Below are 18,918 nucleotides of genomic sequence, written 5' to 3'. Positions count from 1 at the left end.
TGTAACTTTGTTGCTGGCAATCCTTATGATTTATATTGATATATTGACCATCAATTGTGTTGTAAATGTTGTACCTTGATGAAGGTATCTTTTCTTTTATGTACACTGAGAGCATATGCACCAAGACAAATTCCTTGTGTGTCCAATAAAAATTCTATTCTATTCTATTCTATTAATAAATATTCTATTCTATTAGTAAAAATTCTATTCTATTCTATTCTATTCTATTCTATTCTATTCTATTCTATTCTATTCTATTCTATTCTAAAAGAAGATACCAAGTTCAGAAAAACAGTAAACAACTATTTTAGATAGATAAACCTAACTATTGTGAGGGAAGTTAATTTTGCTTACCAGAGAAGGAATATTTAGGAGTAAAGAAGATTCCTCTAGTGTTATGGACTATAGCCATGATGGCGAACCTATGGCACGCATGCCCAAAGTGGCACGCACAGCCATGTTGCCTGGCACACACGGTGGTGCCTGTTCCTCTTCCGGGTTTCTGGCGCGCCTGCGCGTGTAATGATCAGCTAGCCTTTGTGCTTGTGTCAGAGCTAATCTTCCATTTTCCTGCATGAGCATGTGCGCTGGCCAGCTGATTGGCACGCGTGCCCAAAGTGGCACGCACAGCCATGTTGCCTGGCACACACGGTGGTGCCTGTTCCTCTTCCAGGTTTCTGGCGCGCCTGCGCGTGTAATGATCAGCTAGCCTTTGTGCTTGTGTCAGAGCTGATCTTCCATTTTCCTGCATGAGCATGTGCGCTGGCCAGCTGATTGGCGCGTGTGCATGCGTGGCAGTAACCTGAAGACTTGCCGGCAATAAAGAAGAAGAAACTGCAGTTAAAAAAGAAGAAACCTGAAGAAACCGCAAGTGTATTTTCCAGCGTGCGCACGCCCCTGGGCAACCCCTATTCCTGGTCTCGGCCCAGACGAGCGCACGCACGCGAAGGGCTCCCTTTTCGGCACTCGGTGCCAAAAAGGTTAACCATCACTGGACTATAGTCATACTATCAGACTTTTTTAAATAATATACCAGTATTCAGGATGAGGCTTCCTGTTTTTCCCAGTTTAAAGTTATCTTTATTTGGTGACGTCATGACATTTTAGGCAGTGGTGGAATTCAATTTTTTTTACTACCGGTTCTGTGGGTGTGGCTTGGTGGGTGTGGCTGGGGAAGCATACTGCAAAATCTCCATTCCCTCCCCACTCCAGGGGAAGGATGCTGCAAAATCTCCATTCCCTCCCCACTCCAGGGGAAGGATGCTGCAAAATCTCCATTCCCTCCCCACTCCAGGGGAAGGATGCTGCAAAATCTCCATTCCCTCCCCACTCCAGGGGAAGGATATTGCAAAATCCCAATTCCCACCCCACTCTGGGGCCAGCCAGAGGTGGTATTTTCTGGTTCTCCGAACTACTAAAAATTTCCGCTACCGGTTCTCCAGAGCCTGTCAGAACCTGCTGAATAGCACCCCTGATTTTAGGTATGAAAATGTTGTGAGGATGCAATAATTCATCTAAGCTGCCCAACGCAATCAAGCCTTTTAAGAATTTACTATTTACCAATGCTATAAAAATGGAGAAAAGAGTATAAAGGTGTAAGCATAACTAAAGCTTAGTATAATATATACTTGTTTGGGATCTTCTGTTTTGGTCAATATCTTGAAACAGGCAGAACAGTCTTATAACAGGCACACTCTTCTCAACTATCTCAGGCTAAATATTGATTTATTAGGGTTATTATTACCACCAAATTATAAAGGCCCAAGGCAGTTGACGTCTACATGCCAAGAAACACCTCAGATGAAGGTGCAGCATTGAAGAACATAGCAATGGGAGGAGCAGTTTTCTATATTGCTTCAGCTTTAGTAAATCTAATTAGAGATAAATATATAAGACATGCAACATCGTAATGAACAACTGGGTTATTTTGACAGATGATGATTCAGTCAGCACAATCTCAGAGGACACATCTGGATTCTCAGTGTATAAACAGGCACCTGGGACAGGTAAGCTATTTCTTTGCTTCTGGTCAACAACGGGAGAAGAAGATACAGAAAAATATTTTATGAACTGTGGCTCTAGATGGGGCTGCCTAAATCTCTGCAGGAGGAGATTTAATATTTGATAGTCCTCTGAGTGTTAGAGCTCCTGCTTGAATGGCAAATGGAAGCCACAGCTAGGAGGTAATAGGGACTCATACTCTTATTACAGTAGATCCCCATGATGGCGAACCTAAGGCACGCGTGCCAGAGGTGGCACACAGAGCCTTCTCTGTGGGCACGTGCGCTGTCCCTAGTTGCTCTTTTGGTTTCCGGTGTGCACATGTGCACCGGCCAGCTGGTCTTTGTGGGCTCCAGAGCGCCGGAAAACGGCTTGAAAATGGCTCAAAAAAACGGCCAAAAAACATGCATGAGCACACTGGCCAGCTGACCTTCGGGTTTCCGGTGCTCCAGCGCACGGACATGCACACACATTTCGGTTTGGGCACTCGTTGCCGAAAAGGTTCGCCATCACTGGTATATCCTAACTATGACATGTGACATGTTCTACAGCAATGATGGTGAACCTTTTCAGCACTGAGTGCCCAAACCGGAGCGTGTGTTCATGTGCATGCGCCGGAGCACGGGAAACCCGAAGACCAGCTGGCTGGCACACATATGCCTGTTTTTTTGGCCATTTTCAGACTGTTTTTCGGCTATTTTTCAGGCCAAAAACAGCCTGAAAATAGTCTGAAAAATGGTCTGTTTTTTGGCAGTTTTCTGAACCATTTTTCAGCCTGAAAAATGCCCCCCCAAAATGGCCTGGAAAAAGCCCCAAAAAACAGCCTGAAAAAGGCCCGGAAATGGCCCAAAAAACGGTCTGGGTTTTGGCCGTTTTCCGGTGCTCCAGTGCCCGTGAAAACCAGCTGGCCCATGTGCATGTGTGCGCCGGAAACCAGAACAGCAGCTGGAGACAGCATGCGTGCCCATAGAAAGGGCTCTCCGTGCCACTTCTGGCACATGTGCCAAAGGTTCGCCATCACGGTTCTACAGCATACGGACCTGTCTTTTGAAGATGACTTGGAAACCACCATTGGTACATGTCTATGGAGATTCTCAGTCATCCAAGTTGTTGTGACCCAGACTCAGGCAGGTAGCAACAAACACAGTCCTTAATGAAAATAAACTTTATTCAAGCATCTGGGAATGGGTCAATGGGTCGTGAACCTCAAAAGAAAGCAAAGGCTTCTCACACAAAACAGTCTGCCATTATTTCCAACCTGGTCCAATTTAGATAAATTGCCAAAGTCCTTTGCAGATAAGCGTCTCGAGCAGAGAATGGGAGAGCTGCCAAGGTCTTCTCGGAGAATCATCCAGAGCAGAGAATGGGACGAGCGCAGCTCCAACGTTGTTTTCCGGCAAACTGAGACACCGATGCCAGTCTCCTTTTAAACCTTATGGGAGGGGCCAATTATCTCTTGGCCCTACCCCTGAGGTGACCTCTCTGCTTGAGCTGCTCCTGCCTCTTGACAGCTCTTCTCATTCGTGCATTGGGGACAGGCTCTCCCAGCTCCTTCTCCTCCTCCTCCTCCTTTGGAGGCTCTGGAGTCCGTACCTCATTCTCACTACTCTCAGGCCCTGGAGGCTCTGGAGTCCACACCCCATTTCTCGATGGCCCTGGCCTCGCCTCCGCCTCATCACTGTCCGATTCCGCCACCAGCACCGTAGGCTGCTGACGGACCACAACACAAGTCATGTTTGTCCCAAAGGTGCTTTTTCATGAGGCAACTGGACTTCCTGGTTTTTCTTTGAAGACGTTTCGCTTCTCATCCAAGCTTTGTGGATGGGAAACGAAACGTCTTCGAAGAAAAACCTAGAAAGTCCAGTTGCCTCATGAAAAAGCGCCTTTGGGACATCATTGGTACAAAATGAAGTGGTCACCAATTGGCCACTATTGTCATTCTCTCCTTGCTGCAAATGTAGGGTTTCAACAGGGAAAGGGTTAGGAATTTCCAGATGTCAGAAGCACGTAGACAAAGTAGCCATCTTTTTTTGTAGCAGTCCCCCTGTTTTGGGAAACTTAACCTTCAGGCTTTCCACAAAGCCATCAAACCTGTTTTGAGAAGCCTTTGATGAATGAGGATTCTCTCCTCTTACATTCCAAATTTATTTATTTTATTCATAAAATTTATAATAGCTATAAAATTGCAAATTTTTCTTACACGAATGTTAGATGAGACCAGAGATACTGACTTTTTCCTTTTGATGCCTTTAGGTTTGGTCAGTTGAGGCTTTTTAGTAAGAGAATAGTAGTAGATTGGATTAATAACCTTAGTCATATCATATAGCACCTTCTGCAGTAGCAGTCACTTTGGGCACATTTTATTTACTGTATTTATACAATTCTAGTCCAGGGGGTTGGACTAGAAGGCCTCCAAGGTCCCTTCCAACTCTGATGTTATGTTATGTTATGTTAATTTGGAAACTGTTCCCACTAAAGGGTCTACAAAACGAACTTCAATAATACTGTATCAATGCAAAGACTATAACAACACAATAAAAATTACCCATGAACATCAAACGATCTGTTGACAAAAAAAATCCACCTTTAATGAGTCTCCCAAGGCTTTTCAAAAAAGCCAAGTTTTAATCAGTTTTCAGAAGACCATGCAAGCCACAAATACGATGTTGTGAGCCTAAGTATATCAATGCTGTCCTATGCAAAGCACAATCTCCAATATAGATGTTTTCTCATAAGCTACCAAGTAGGAGGCATATGCTGGCCTACAGTCAGGAATAGAATAGAATAGAATAGAATAGAATAGAATAGAATAGAATAGAATAGAATAGAATAGAATAGAATAGAATAGAATAGAATAGAATAGAATAGAATTTTTTATTGGCCAAGTGTGATTGGACACACAAGGAATTTGCCTTGGTGCCTATACTCTCAGTGTACGTAAAGGAAAAGATACCTTCATCAAGAATTCTAAGGTACAACACTTAATGATAGTCATAGCGTACAAATAAGCAATCAGGAAACAATCAGTATCAATATAAATCATAAGGATACAAGCAACAAAGTTACAGTCATGTAGTCAAAAGTGGGAGGAGATGGGTGATAGGAACGATGAGAAGATTAATAGTAATGCAGAATTAGTAAATAGTTTGACAGTGTTGAGGGAATTATTTGTTTAGCAGAGTGATGGCCTTCGGGGAAAAAACTGTTCTTGTGTCTAGTTGTTCTGCTATGCAGTGCTCTATAGTGTCGTTTTGGAGTTGAAACAGTTTATGTCCAGGATGTGAGGGGTCTGTAAATATTTTCACACTCCTCTTTTTGACTCGTGCAGTATACAGGTCCTCAATGGAAGGCAGGTTGGTAGCCTTTGTTTTTTCTGCAGTTCTAATTATCCTCTGAAGTCTGTGTCTGTCTTGTTGGGTTGCAGAACCGAACAGTTATAGAGGTGCAGATGACAGACTCAATAATTCCTCTGTAGAACTCAGTGATGTATTAGCATGACTTGAAATGTTTCCAAATCTATTACTAAGATATTACTAAATGAAAGTGTATCAATTCTAATATAAGTTATTAAACCCTGTAGTAGTTTTAAGAAGTTACAACTAAGAGCTACATACAGAACCATTTGCAGTTTTTGGAGACTGTATCTGAGGTGGCACACAGCCCTAATTTCTTTATATAATGTTCCATTTTTTTGTTCAGATCTTTTCCTAGTTAAATACCCACTGAATCTTTTTATCTCATAGCTTTATGGGGAGAAAATGCAATAATCTGCTTTTATTTTGTGAAAAATACTTTCAGTTGTTTAATTTTGAACCTTCAGACAATCAGATGACCTTGGATGAAGCCCAAAATCACTTTAGAGTTATTACGGTCAATGACACAGGAGCAGGAAAACATTGGTGTGACAATGAAGTCAGAGCTCTAATAAATATATGGTCAGATGAGAAAATACAACAAATGCTTGAAGGAGCAACAAGAAATAAAGAAATATTTGAGGACATTGCCAAAAGGCTAATGAAAGTTGGAATAGACAGAGACTGGAAACAGTGTCGTACAAAATACAAGAATTTGAAATACGAGTATCGAGCGGTGCAGAAAGAAAACAGTCAGCTTGGTAGTGCAAGCAGGAAGATGAGATTTTACGATGAAATTGACTGCATTTTGAGGAACCAGCCCTCAGGTATGTTTACATGCAGGGACAGAACCAATCTGATTATTAAATACTAATATCAAAGGAGCAAGAATAGCTTAAATATTAGAAGAAATGCCTTATCAAAGCTATGGTTATATCAGGATGGTTACAAGTTTCTTCTAAGCCTTGTAATTCAGAGTTAATAATCCGTATCCCAAAAGAAAATCAGAAGATGGGTATTGCGCATGAAACAAGCAACTTATTTATGTGTTAGTAATCAGGAGTAGGTCACAAGATTATATCCCCCCCCTCTCTCTCTACCTCCTTCCTGCTGAGCATCTCTCCCCATTAGAGCCCATCCTTGTCCTAAGAGACCTATAGATCAACATGGCTGATAAACTCCTAACTACCATTAACTTGATTGCAGTTGAAAATTTAAGTTTGGATTTGATGTTATAAACAAGGCTGCATAAGGTCTTGGCTTGCAACTTTTTGTTCTTGTTGCCAGGCAGTTAAAAGACACATAACATCTATTCTTATGTAAAAGAGGCCCCAACTATGGAAGGCAGCTGGTTAAATTCTTGAGATTTTGTTTATCAGATAACATAGTAACAGAGTTGGAAGGGATCTTGGGAGATCTTCTAGTCCAATCCCCTGCACAAGCAGGGAACCCTTTAGTATACCATTCTAGACAAGTGGCTGTCTAGTCTCTTCTTAAAAGCAGTTTAGTCTCATTTGCAAATTTGATTTGAGTTCCCCTTCAATTCCTTCATCTAAATCATTTCCAAAGATGTTGAAGAGAACTGGGCCTAAAAAAGAACCTTGGTTATCCCGCTGCTTCCTTCCTTCCATGTAGATGTGGACAATACATTGAGGACAACACATTGAGTGTGATTTGTCAGCCAGTTACAAATCCATCTGATGGCGATGCTGTGTATCCCACATTTTTTTTAGTTTGTTGTTGTTAGTTGTCGCGACCCCATGGACAATGTTCCTCCAGGCCTTTCTGTCCTCTACCATCCCCTGGAGACCATTTAAGCTTATGCAGACTGCTTCAGTGATTCCATCCAGCCACCTCATTCTCTGCCGTCCCTTTCTTCTTTCGCCCTCAATCTTTCCCAGCATTAGGTTTTTCTCCAGTGAGTCCTTCCTTCAATTCCTTCATCTAAATCATTTCCAAAGATGTTGAAGAGAACTGGGCCTAAAAAAGAACCTTGGTTATCCCGCTGCTTCCTTCCTTCCATGTAGATGTGGACAATACATTGAGGACAACACATTGAGTGTGATTTGTCAGCCAGTTACAAATCCATCTGATGGCGATGCTGTGTATCCCACATTTTTTTTAGTTTGTTGTTGTTAGTTGTCGTGACCCCATGGACAATGTTCCTCCAGGCCTTTTTGTCCTCTACCATCCCCTGGAGACCATTTAAGCTTATGCAGACTGCTTCAGTGACTCCATCCAGCCACCTCATTCTCTGCCGTCCCTTTCTTCTTTTGCCCTCAATCTTTCCCAGCATTAGGTTTTTCTCCAGTGAGTCCTTCCTTCTCATTAGGTGGCCAAAGTATTTCAGTTTCATCTTCAGGATCTGGCCTTCTAAAGAGCAGTCAGGGTTGATCTCCTCTAGCACTGACCGGTTTGAACACCTTGCAGTCCAAGGGACTCGCAGGAGTCTTCTCCAGCACCAGAGTTCAAAGGCCTCAATTCTTTAGCACTCAGCCTTTCTTATGGTCTAACTTTCACCGCCATACATTGCAACTGGGAAAACATAGCCTTGACTATACACACTTTTGTTGGCAGGGTGATGTCTCTGCTTTTTAGTACGCTGTCTAATTTTGCCATAACTTTCCTCCTGAGGAGCAAGCGTCTTTTAATTTCTTGACTGTAGTCCCCATGTGTGGTGATCTTGGAGCCCAGGAAAATAAAATCTGTCACTACCTCCATTTCTTCCCCATCTATTTGTCAGGAATTGAAAGGGCCGGATGCCACGATCTTAGTTTTCTTAATGTTGAGTTTCAAGCAAACTTTTGCAATCTCCTTCATCATCCGCATCAGAAGGCTCTTTAGTTCCTCTTCACTTTCTGCCATTAGAATAGTATCATCTGCATATCTGAGGTTGTTGATATTTCTCCCGGCAATCTTAATTCCAATTTGTGATTCATCCAGCCCTGCCTTTCTCATGATGTGCTCTAAATATGTTAAATAGGCAGGGTGACAGTATACAGCCTTGCCAAACTCCTTTCTCAATTTTGAACCAATCAGTGGTTCTGTGTCCAGTTCTCACTATTGCTTCTTGACCTGCATATAGGTTTCTCAAGAGACAAATAAGATGGCCTGGTCTTACCAAGAAGTATGAAATTCCATATACGCTTCATGAACATATGTTAATTTTCAAATGCTCAGAGAAGCTGCTTAGAGAAACCCATGGCTCTTGAAAGTAATACAGAAAATCACAGACCGAGAGGTTAAAAGATGAGAGCATTCATTCACCACTGAAATAGTATTTACCACACATTGATGAATGAATATTGGGGTGGCAGATGTGTGTGTCTTATTAGCAGGAGCTAATCAATTGGAAAGGTATCCAGGTTATATTACATAGACTTTCACTGAAAGAGGAAAAGATTTGACCAACGGTATCTAAACCTTTGCATGCAGCTCTCTATCTATACTGATGACCCAGGCCAGGGGTCAGCAACCATGGCTCTGGAGCTGTATGTGGGCTCTTTCATCCCTCTGCTGCAGCTCCCTGTCGCCGCCACAATTTTGAGAGGAGCTTCCAGTTATGGGGATGAAAAGCACGGCGCAGCAGGAAGAGACTCTATGGCAAGGGGCGGGTTTTCTGGTCACAATTGATAGAGCTTTCAGTTAGGACAGGTAGAGGAAAAAGGATGCTGCTCTAGGGGGTGACTCTATGGCGGGGGGGGGGGAACCTGGACTTCCGGTCAGCTTCAGAATTAGGTTAGGACCGTTGTGGCTCTTTGAGTGTTTAAGGTTGCCAACCCCTGACCCAGGCGGTTATCACTGAAGACATTTAGAAATGTAAAACAAACAAAAAATGTAGCTTGCCTTTCTGCTTATTTTAGTTCCAGAAGTGTACATTAAGTCAGTTAAATTAACCTATGAACTAATTTGCACCCCAAATTTTAATAACATATTGCCAATAAATATTTACTGTCTTTTTTAAAGAGACCCTTACAGAAGTTATCACAGACCAAGTACCACTGAGGGTCAAGAGGAAGGTCTCTGAAGAAGGTAACGATTTTTCACCTTATCACCGAGTAGATGTACAAGGGATATAAGATAATAACAAATTGCTGAGGCAATCCATTCATTTATACTGTATTTGTTGTTTTGAATTTATGGGAACTGAAAAGAGCCTCTGTATCCTGTGTGTTAAGGTTTCATGAAAACTACTGTGAAGAGATAAGCAACCCCAATGCATGTTTCAAAATACAAGTAATCCTTGACTTATGACCACAATTGAGAACAGAATTTCTGTTGTTGAGCAAGGTGGTGATGAAGTGAGTTGTTTGAGATTTTATGACCTTTTTGCCCATGGTTGTTAAGTAAATTCCTGTGGTTGTTAAGTGAATCTTGAGCCATTAAGTAAACTGGCATCTACCATTGACTTTGGAAGCTGTCTGGGAAGGTCAGAAATGACAACCACGTGAGTTTTACGATGCTGTAACCCTTGTTAACTACATACTGGTTACCAAGTGTCCAATTTTTTTAATTTATTTTTTTAGAAAAATTTTATTGGTTTTAAAAACAAACAAAAACAATTGCTCTACATCTCTGGTTTCTAACATTTACGTCAAGTTGAAGTTACTATACCATATATTCCTCAGTCCATATACAAATTTACCTATCTCCTAATTCCTTATATATCAAGTATATACTATATTACTACTACCCCTACAACTATATACATATTTAATAAACCTATTATACCCTCACAAGTACAATATACGTTGATATATACATTTCCAGACATTCGTTATCTCTTGTTTTTGGCATTCTTCCCCCTATCAAGCCAGTCGTAGAATTTACTCCAGACCTCATAGTACCTTGATTTGCTTTTTTCTTTGAGTTCTAAAGTAAGTTTGTCCATCTCTGCACAGTTGTAAATTTTGCTTATTACTACTATTTCTTTACACTTCCATTTTTGAGCAAATGCTAATCTTGCCGCGGTTAATATATGCAATGTTAAGTAGGTTACATTTTTATCCTATTTGCCATCCATGGATGGCCAAGTGTCCAAATTCTGACCTTGTGACCCTGGGAATGCTGTGGCAGTCCTTAAGAGGACCATTTTAAAGTAATTTTCTTCAGTGGTGTTACAACTTTCACCATTGCTAAATGAATGGTTGCCAAGTCAAGGATTACCTGGGAGAAACTGTTGCATGTTTACTTGCCCAATCTGCATAAAATAACACTAACATTCATTACTTCTCTTCCGAGATAATGGAGGGAGAAAGCCTTGCTTCATGCAATTAAATCTGGATGCATTCATGAGTATAAACAAACTTTTTTTCAGGGATTACTCCTGGTTCACTAGCAGAGGTCTGACTTAGTACCAATATAGGCAGGTCTCCCTTCCCTCCAAGATGGAGGGAGGGAAGGAGGGAAGGAAGGAAGGAAGGAAGGAAAGACGGACTACCTCAGGGTACAATATCTCTTTGGGAATTCCATTAGTATCTGCCAGACATTAATGGACATTGTAATGAAAAAAAGAAAAAAAAAACCCACTGGAATTCATGCAGCCTTTAGCATAGTCTGTATTTTTTTAAAAAATCTCTGAACCCCATAGCATTTTCCTATCATCCAGTGCATTTTGAAAGAAGCCTCCCTATTCAGTAAAAAGGCATACACATAAGTTGTAAGGAGCAACTTTAGCAGTTTGCCTTCTCCCAGCTTTTATCATGATACCCACAATATGTTCCCAAAATTTTGAATGTGCTCCAGCTTTCTGTTGTTCAGAGATATTGCTTTTTGTTTGCAGAGATATCAAAAGTTTCTTTAGGGCAAAAAATCCAAAGATTGAATGAATGCTTCAAGCAAACCAGTGCAGTATGTATGTATATATGAATGGGTAGATAGATAGATAGATATAGACAGATAGCTGCAGGATAGCAGATACATAGCTAGATAGCAGGAGATGGAGACAGACAGACAGATTGATAGCAGGAGATGATAGATAGATATAGACAGACAGGCATTAGAATAAATCAGAATGTATTAATTTCTTGACAAAGCTAAATAAATAATCTCTGAAATTACTTTTCTCACGCAGAACCCTCACCTATTCAATTTAAGAAAAGCATGTCAGAGAATACAACAGTGCAATCACAAATATGTGTATCTGAGGGCTTGCAGTCTGTTATCAAAAACCGAACAACGTTTTTAGAGAGATTTTACAAGCAGGAAGAGATGCAAGATATCAGAAGAAAACCACTGGACACTGCCCTTCCCCCCCTGCAACAGGTTTGTTTAATATTTTTACTTTATTAAGGGTGTTGGGCAAAGAGGGCAAATAAATGAATTGCTGACATGTCCAATAGAATAGAATTAAGTTCAACTTTCAGTAGCTTCAAAGACCTGCTATGAAACAAATAGTAAAATGTACTCCAAGATAGAAATATGTAATCTTATATTTGCAGGGCAATAAGACCCACTGACTCAAGAAGGATTATGTGTCCTCGGCAAGTAGAAATATAATCAGACAAAGAAATGATGTATAAAAATGCAAAAATATTGACTGCTCACTTAATTCTCCCAGAAATAGAACTGTTTTAGTCAGCTAAGCAAAAGAAACTAGCAAATAACTCAGTCACAGAGTCTATATGAATCAGAAACCACAAGACGTGTCTAATAAAAGAAGATGCTATGATAGCTCAGCCATTATTTTAGAAAAAAAAACCCATAGGACTGAATTATGTAAGCTATTTTTCACTAAACAGATAAATTTTATTGTTTTCAAATCTGAAAATGTACTCTCCTCTCAATTTTGCAGGTTTTCATTTTAAAAGTTGTTTTCTAACTACAAAACTATTTAACTACATTTTATTTGTTCTAAATGCTTTTTTAAAAATGGATTCCTGACTCCCTCTCCCTATTTGGTGCTTTAGTATTATTGGTTGCAAAACAACATACTATTTTTTAAGAACAATGGATGTTGCTAATAAGAATTAGAGACATTTATCCAAGCAATTTAAGTACTGAATTGACAGTGAATCTGCTGCTTTCTTTCCTCCTCAAATAAATTGTTTATTTAAAACAGGGGTGCCAAAAATGAGACATGGGACATCCCTTCAGATACTTACATGGTGCTCTCTGAGCTTGCTTGTTTTCTTGCGCATGTTTCATTACCCTAACTAGGTAACACTAGCACTGATGATGTTACCTGCTGGTAGTTAGGGTAATAAAATGTCTGCAAGAAAACAAGCAAGTTCAGAGATCATCAAGGATCCCTCATTTCAACCCTGATCTATAAATATTCTCCTTCATTGATACTTAAAAGTACTCATTTACCTGTTAACCTAATTAACACACCCAGCTGGTTGAAATTGGGGGCTAGCTAAGCATAGTTTTCTTCTTGGAAATGTCTCACAGCCAAACTAGGTAACATCACCAGTTTGTCATATCTTTGGTAATGAAATACTTTCCAGAAAGTAAAAAAACCCTCAGCAAACACGAAGATTCAACATTTCAAACCCTGAGCTATGCATGTTCTCCATTAGTGGGTTGCTACCGGTTCAGGCGAACTGGTAGCAGCAGCAGCCCAGACATCATCAACTACGCTCTGTGCATGTGCAGAGGTGGCGCACGCGCGACTGAACAGGTAGTGAAACCCACCACTGATGTTCTCCATTACTGACATCCCATTTAAAACAGGAAAGGACGTGCTTTAAGTTCATTAAGAGAAGCATGATGTTGCTTATCCAATATGCCTTAAAACCTGAGGTTATTTTCATTTAACGTTATTTTCTGTTTAAGCTTAATCTTCTCCTACTGCATAAATTGAACTGCTAAGCGGTTACTTAATAATGACAGGTGTTCCAGATTTGACTTCTTATTCCAGATAAGAAGTCCTTAATCTATTAGACTTGTAGAGGCTTCTTCTGGTTAATTGATAGGCAGACCTTCATTGAGCAAACAAGAGACTTTGATCACCATAAGCAGCCTCACTTCACTAGATCAGTGGCCCCCAACCTTTCGGGCACCAGGGACCTGTTCCATGGGGAGAGGATTTTCCGTGGACCAAAGGGGGCGTGGTTTTGTGTGCTACCTGAATTGTGCAGATGGGGTTCGTGTCTTTGCGTGGCCCAGTTTCTGGCATGCCTTGGACCAGTACCGGTCAATGGACTGGGGGATGGGATAGATAGATAGGAGAGGAGAGGAGTAGAGATAGAGTAGAGTAGAGTAGAGTAGAGTAGAGTAGAGTAGAGTAGAGTAGTATAGACATAGATACAGTTTACATTCTAAGTACTGTATCCTTAGCCTTTATTTGGTGATACAAAAAACAAAACAACCTATTCATTTTCCATTCCAAGGGAAACCAACCACTTATTTTGAAATGATGATGATCCCAGTAGAAAGAAAATTAGGCCTACCAAAATCTCGCACCACTGTCACAACAGATCCTTCACACAATGGACTTTTCTTAGTCACCATTTTCAGGGCTGCAGTAAGCTCAATAAGCTAAACAAGTGCAAATCAGGTTTCCATTTCAAGTCATTCACAGACAAAGGTCAGAAAGGATTACTTTAAGTCAGTATTTTAAAATGTTAATGTTACTATTTTTTTTTCTTGTGGAGGTGTAATAAAACATAAGGTTGCATATATATTTTTTCTGAACGTCATGGGGAACAAATCTCTGTAAGTAACGTTAAGTGAACACAGGGGAAAAAATGATATTTCAATAGATACATTTTGTAAAAAACATGAGAAATCTTTTGAGAAGATGTTACATTGTTATTTTTCAACAATGTCAGGAAAGTAAAACATTTGAAGCCATAGCACTAAGGCCACGATTAAAAAGTATAGACTTTCCCTTTTTTTTCTGCAAAAAAAAGAATATGTTCCATTCCAAAGAAATCTTAACCATGCTGACTAACTGCCAAACTATTCTGATTGGGGAAATGTAGAATACATTCAGAACCTCCCACGATCCGTGACTATCCTATTCTTGCCAAAATGCATTATTTCTCAGAATGAAGTATCTTCTAGACAAAGATTAACAAGCCTAAAACTGGTTCCAAATGTTACAGACCAGTTTCGGTCAAGGACTTCCATGACGTTTTTTCATATATTGAGTAACACAGACTAATTGCCCGAACAAGACTAATAATAATATGGTCTTGCTTATACTTTATTGAGAATTCCAGTTTTAAAACCATTCAAGGGTAGTTTGAGGTGATCTTCAGAGTAGCCCCAATACTCAAGTGCATTAGAAGAGGAAAAATTCCTGTAAAAGAAATCTCATTATTGTTAAAATAATATAAAATAATATAAAAGTTAGAAAAAAGGGGAAAAAAGTATAGTTTTCAAGAAATTAAGACTCATGACACAGATTTTAAATATATTTAGGGCATAATTTACACAGGGCACACATTTCATTTGTGCATCATTCACATTGATGGGGAGATTTTGAGGGTTAAAGCACCACATAAGTTAGAGCCATTTTAAATTATCTGAAAAGTATGCTTCAGATAGGAAATTCCATATACATACACAGGAAGGAATTATTTTATGTATCTATACAAAATATTCCCTAAACTTTACGTCCAAATGAATCATATGAAATACTCCAACTTCTGCTAATAGGAGATAGATAGATAGATAGATAGATAGATAGATAGATAGATAGATAGATAGATAGATATTACACGGGAAAAGACCCAAATACGCCCCTATATCTATATCTATATCTATGTGTGTGTGTGTGTGTGTGTGTGTGTGTGTGTGTGTGTGTAGGTCTTTGGTTATTCGGTTTTTCTCCCGCGTAAAATTGGAAGTGTCTTGGCGACGTTTCGACGAAGTCTCATTCGTCATCTTGAGGCTTCAGCTTCGTGCTTCTGGGAGCAATTGCACGAAGCTGAAGCCTGAAGATGACGAATGAGACTTCGTCGAAACGTCGCCAAGACACTTCCAATTTTATGCGGGAGAAAACCCGAATAACCAAAGACCTACATACAAACACCCGCGAAAACCTCAGAAAACATATATATATATATATTTGTAGGTTTTCATGGGTATAATTATATATGTAGGTCTTGGCATATTCGGGTCTTTTCCCGTGTAAGATTCAGAGTACCCAAGATATATATATATCCTAGTTCTGTGTCTGTCTGTCTGTCTCTCTCACTCTTTAGTGTTATTACCCTTCTCTTATAACATGCTATATAATTCATGTCAATATGCTGCCAAAACTTAGAAATACTAAACTTAGTCTTCATTTGTGCCTTGGCTTTTTTTGCCATATAGTTTTATAAAGGTAGTTCTTGCTTAACAATGATCATTGGGACTGTAATTTCCATTGCTAAATGATGTGATCATAAAGTACAATGTCATGTAAAATATCCCTTAGTGATGGTAGTTCCAGCAGTCCCCAGTTGCTGTCATTAAGTGAATCATTATGGATTGTTAATGAGGATCTCATTTGGTTGCAACTTCTAACTTCTTGCCAGCTGTTGCTATTGCTATGTGATTGCAAGGAAGCTGCAAAGGTCAGGATTTCAAAGACTGGTCATATATACAACTCATTTCATGCCAACGTAAGTTTAAATGTCTACTGAATCAGTAGTCATTAACCGAAAACTACCTGTAATGCCTCCATCAACTTTTACAAATCTTCTGTGCTCCATGTGTTGGGACAATGGCTTGTCCCGGCTGATTTTTTTTTTTTTTTGCATATATCTTTAATCTAGATTTACCAACTAAGTTTTATTGATATATGACATCCTGGTGTGTTTTGCCACCTGAAACCTGCCTATGTTACATCCTGGTGTCTTTTCCCACCTGCATTGTTAGAAAGGCTTACAAAAGGCGAAAGTGTTCAGAATTTATACAGTTCTATGTCCAAACTGGGTCATCAGGGTGTTTCAAGAGTGATGGAAAAGGAGCCAGAACCATTGTTAAAATTACCTTACTTACCTCAACTATAGTTAAATATTACCTACTATGAATTTAGCTCTGTGTGTAATAAGTCTTTATAGTTAGTTAAAAGCGGAAAGATAAAAGCAGGAAACCAGTTGCTTTGCTGTCTGTGCCTGCATAGAGTTAAACAAACAATTTTAATGTTAACCCACCAATTTATGTAACATACGTACTAGGTGCAGGGATAGCTACTCTGTATATAACCTGGCAAGTTGATACTTTAAACTGTTACTATCAAAGCAGGAGGAAAACTTTAAAAGTAAGTTAATAATATTGGGGATGAGAGGAAGGAAGTTTCCTGAGATGGAAAAACAGGTCTGTCACTAAGGCAATATTATTTCTTTTGAGATGCAAATGTAGGGGTATGATTGAAGAGTTGTTTTGCTACTGCAATGTAATATTCTTTTTTTGCCAAGAAAGTGACTGTTGTGCCTGTGCAGTCTAGGGAGTTTTTTAAAAAAGTTTATTTATTTAGCGTATGGCAAATACATGGACTTATAGTGGTTCAAATATTAATGTCCAGTCCACCCAGCCATTCAAGGACAGGGTGGTCTATGTTAAAAAAAATCAGACATTGGGCCAGTATAAGCTCTTGATGGACATTTGGACACAATGTGGTGGATATTTTGTCGAGGGGCATCACAGTCACATTGAGAGGTGGAGACATGACCCCACTTAAACAATAAGTAAATCCTAGAGACACATAGTCCTTTGAATCATTATTCAAGAACCCAATTTAGCATAGCTACTTCCCAAGAAATAGCAATAGCACTTATACTTATACATCTCTAAGTGGTTTAGAGTGTCAGCATATGGCCCCCAACAATCTGGGTCCTCATTTTACAACCTCGGAAGAATGGAAGGCCAAGGCAACCTTGAACCTGGTGAGAGCCAAACTGCCAAATTTGCAGGCAGCTGGCAAAAGTAGCTAAACATTGGATGGGAACAAATTTAGAGAAATACATCCTTAGATTATTTAACTCTGTTAAAAGGGTTGAAAATTGTGGTTTCTATTTAGCTCAGCAGTCACAATCCTCTAAGTGGGGAGGAAGAAGTTGAGAGCAAATTGATCTAAGATGAATCTAGAAGCTTATCACTCCATGAAGAAAGGCATACGGAAGTTTTAGCAGGCAAGAGAAACAAGGATAAAAAGATGTAGACCAGACTAATGCTCTCTAGATATGCTGGATTAAAACTATCAACATCCCCAGCCAGCAGCGTCAAGAATTTTGAAAAAGGCATCGGATTACAGAAAACCCAATATAAAATAAAGCACAGATATGAAGTAAATAAGTTGAGCATGTGTTTGCAAACAAGGAGGATGGGCAAGTGAGGGTGAGGTTGTATCTTGTTGGATGTTTCTGGGTAGAGTAGGCAGAACAAACATACTGCAGCAGGAAAGGATTATGGGCAGAGTCTGCAAGGGGTGGATATGTTGCCAAACAAACCCGTGCAGTGCCTTTATCCAAATTTTGTTTTTATGCTTTACCATAGCTAAAAACAAGAGTAAACCATCTTACCAAGAGTATTGTGTCCAATACTCTACAGCAAGACTCTTAAAAGATTGCTATATAGACCCATAGCCAAGTAAACGGAAGAGGACCATGCCATCCCAATTCAGGCACCGAGATACAGATTTTTTTCAGCCAGTTTGAAGCTCTCCAAGAAGCACCTGTAAACTCTAAACAGGATGAGCTCTGGAAGTTTGAGGAAGGGTTAGGATCTTTTGTAATAATCCGAGTTACATTTTAATTTTACCTACACGGCATGCTCTCTCTTTTTTTGGGGGGGGGGGGGAATCAGGGACAGAACGGCAGCAGCCAAACAGGAAGACCTCAGGGTGCCGATTCTGCACCAATTTACTTGGTAGCAAGGATCTTGTGCATGCGCAGAGTGCAAATATGCATATGGAAGGGGGGGGTTTACATACATCCTAAGCAAGTGCCTGAGTTGTTATCAGAGCAAGACCGCAGCGAACCAACGCCGGCTTCAAACTCTTAAATCCCACCGCATTCCTCCCTCTGTTTCCCGCCCCTCAAAGGCCGGAGGGGCTCAGACCCTTCTCCCCGGATCCCCCTACCTGTGCTGCAACCCCACCAGCCCCAGCGTGATCACATGGGGCACATCCAGTTCGGTGGGCCACAAGCCGGCGGCCAGGCAGCCGAAGACGCCGCATTCTTCCCCGATGCCCAGCTCCTCGAATTCCATGCTTCGCCAGGCCAACACGTGTGACTGCGCGGATGCTACACGCCGAGCTGCTCCCGCTTGCTTGTCGCTTGAGGAACCGCCGCCTGAGTTTGTGGGAAAAGAGGAGGAGGAGGAGGAGGAGGAGGCGGGCTCGGTGGTTGCAGCGCCCGCGCCCCTGATTCCCACCCGCCTTATTTACATACATACACAGTCGCTCGCATGGGGAGGGGGCGGCCGGCAGGCCGGGTTGTTTTCTAAGCGAAGGAAGCGCCGCCTGCGGGGGAGTCGCGCGCTGGAGGCGGGGGAACGGGAAGGAACAAGCGCCCTTTCACCGACCGCTTTCTTTCGTCGAAATGTTTTAAAAGTTTTGCAGCGGAACTTTTCTCTCTCTCTCTCTCTCCCCCCCCCACCTCATCTGTTCCATTTTTCCTCAGCCGCG

General features: G+C 40.7%; 2 protein-coding genes across 6 annotated transcripts in view; one reads left to right on the top strand and one right to left on the bottom strand.

Annotated features, from left to right (window-relative positions):
- Positions 1-15,006, top strand: part of LOC131203468 (uncharacterized) — a 46,769-nt gene extending 31,763 nt beyond the window's left edge. For all 3 annotated transcript variants that reach the window (XM_058193751.1, XM_058193750.1, XM_058193749.1), the window contains exons 7-10: positions 1,935-2,006; positions 5,822-6,181; positions 9,321-9,386; positions 11,428-15,006. In XM_058193751.1, the coding sequence (XP_058049734.1) occupies positions 1,935-2,006; positions 5,822-6,181; positions 9,321-9,386; positions 11,428-11,645 (716 nt within the window). In that variant the 3' untranslated portion in view covers positions 11,646-15,006. The remainder of the gene's footprint in view (positions 1-1,934; positions 2,007-5,821; positions 6,182-9,320; positions 9,387-11,427) is intronic.
- The window catches only part of PPAT (phosphoribosyl pyrophosphate amidotransferase), a 74,057-nt gene extending 55,145 nt beyond the window's left edge, over positions 1-18,912 (bottom strand). For 2 of the 3 annotated variants that reach the window (XR_009156401.1, XM_058193755.1), the window contains exon 1: positions 18,373-18,912. Coding sequence is in view for 2 of the 3 variants with exons in the window: in XM_058193755.1 (XP_058049738.1) it covers positions 18,373-18,500 (128 nt within the window). In the remaining variant the exon portion in view is untranslated. The remainder of the gene's footprint in view (positions 1-18,372) is intronic. The other variant, XM_058193756.1, reaches the window with a different exon arrangement.
- Between the last annotated feature and the right edge of the window lie 6 nt (positions 18,913-18,918).

The sequence above is a fragment of the Ahaetulla prasina genome, chromosome 8 (assembly GCF_028640845.1).
Source record: "Ahaetulla prasina isolate Xishuangbanna chromosome 8, ASM2864084v1, whole genome shotgun sequence".
NCBI classification, from domain to species: Eukaryota; Metazoa; Chordata; class Lepidosauria; order Squamata; family Colubridae; genus Ahaetulla; species Ahaetulla prasina.
Note: the sequence above shows the minus strand (reverse complement) of the source record. Positions and strands in the feature narration are given on the sequence as shown.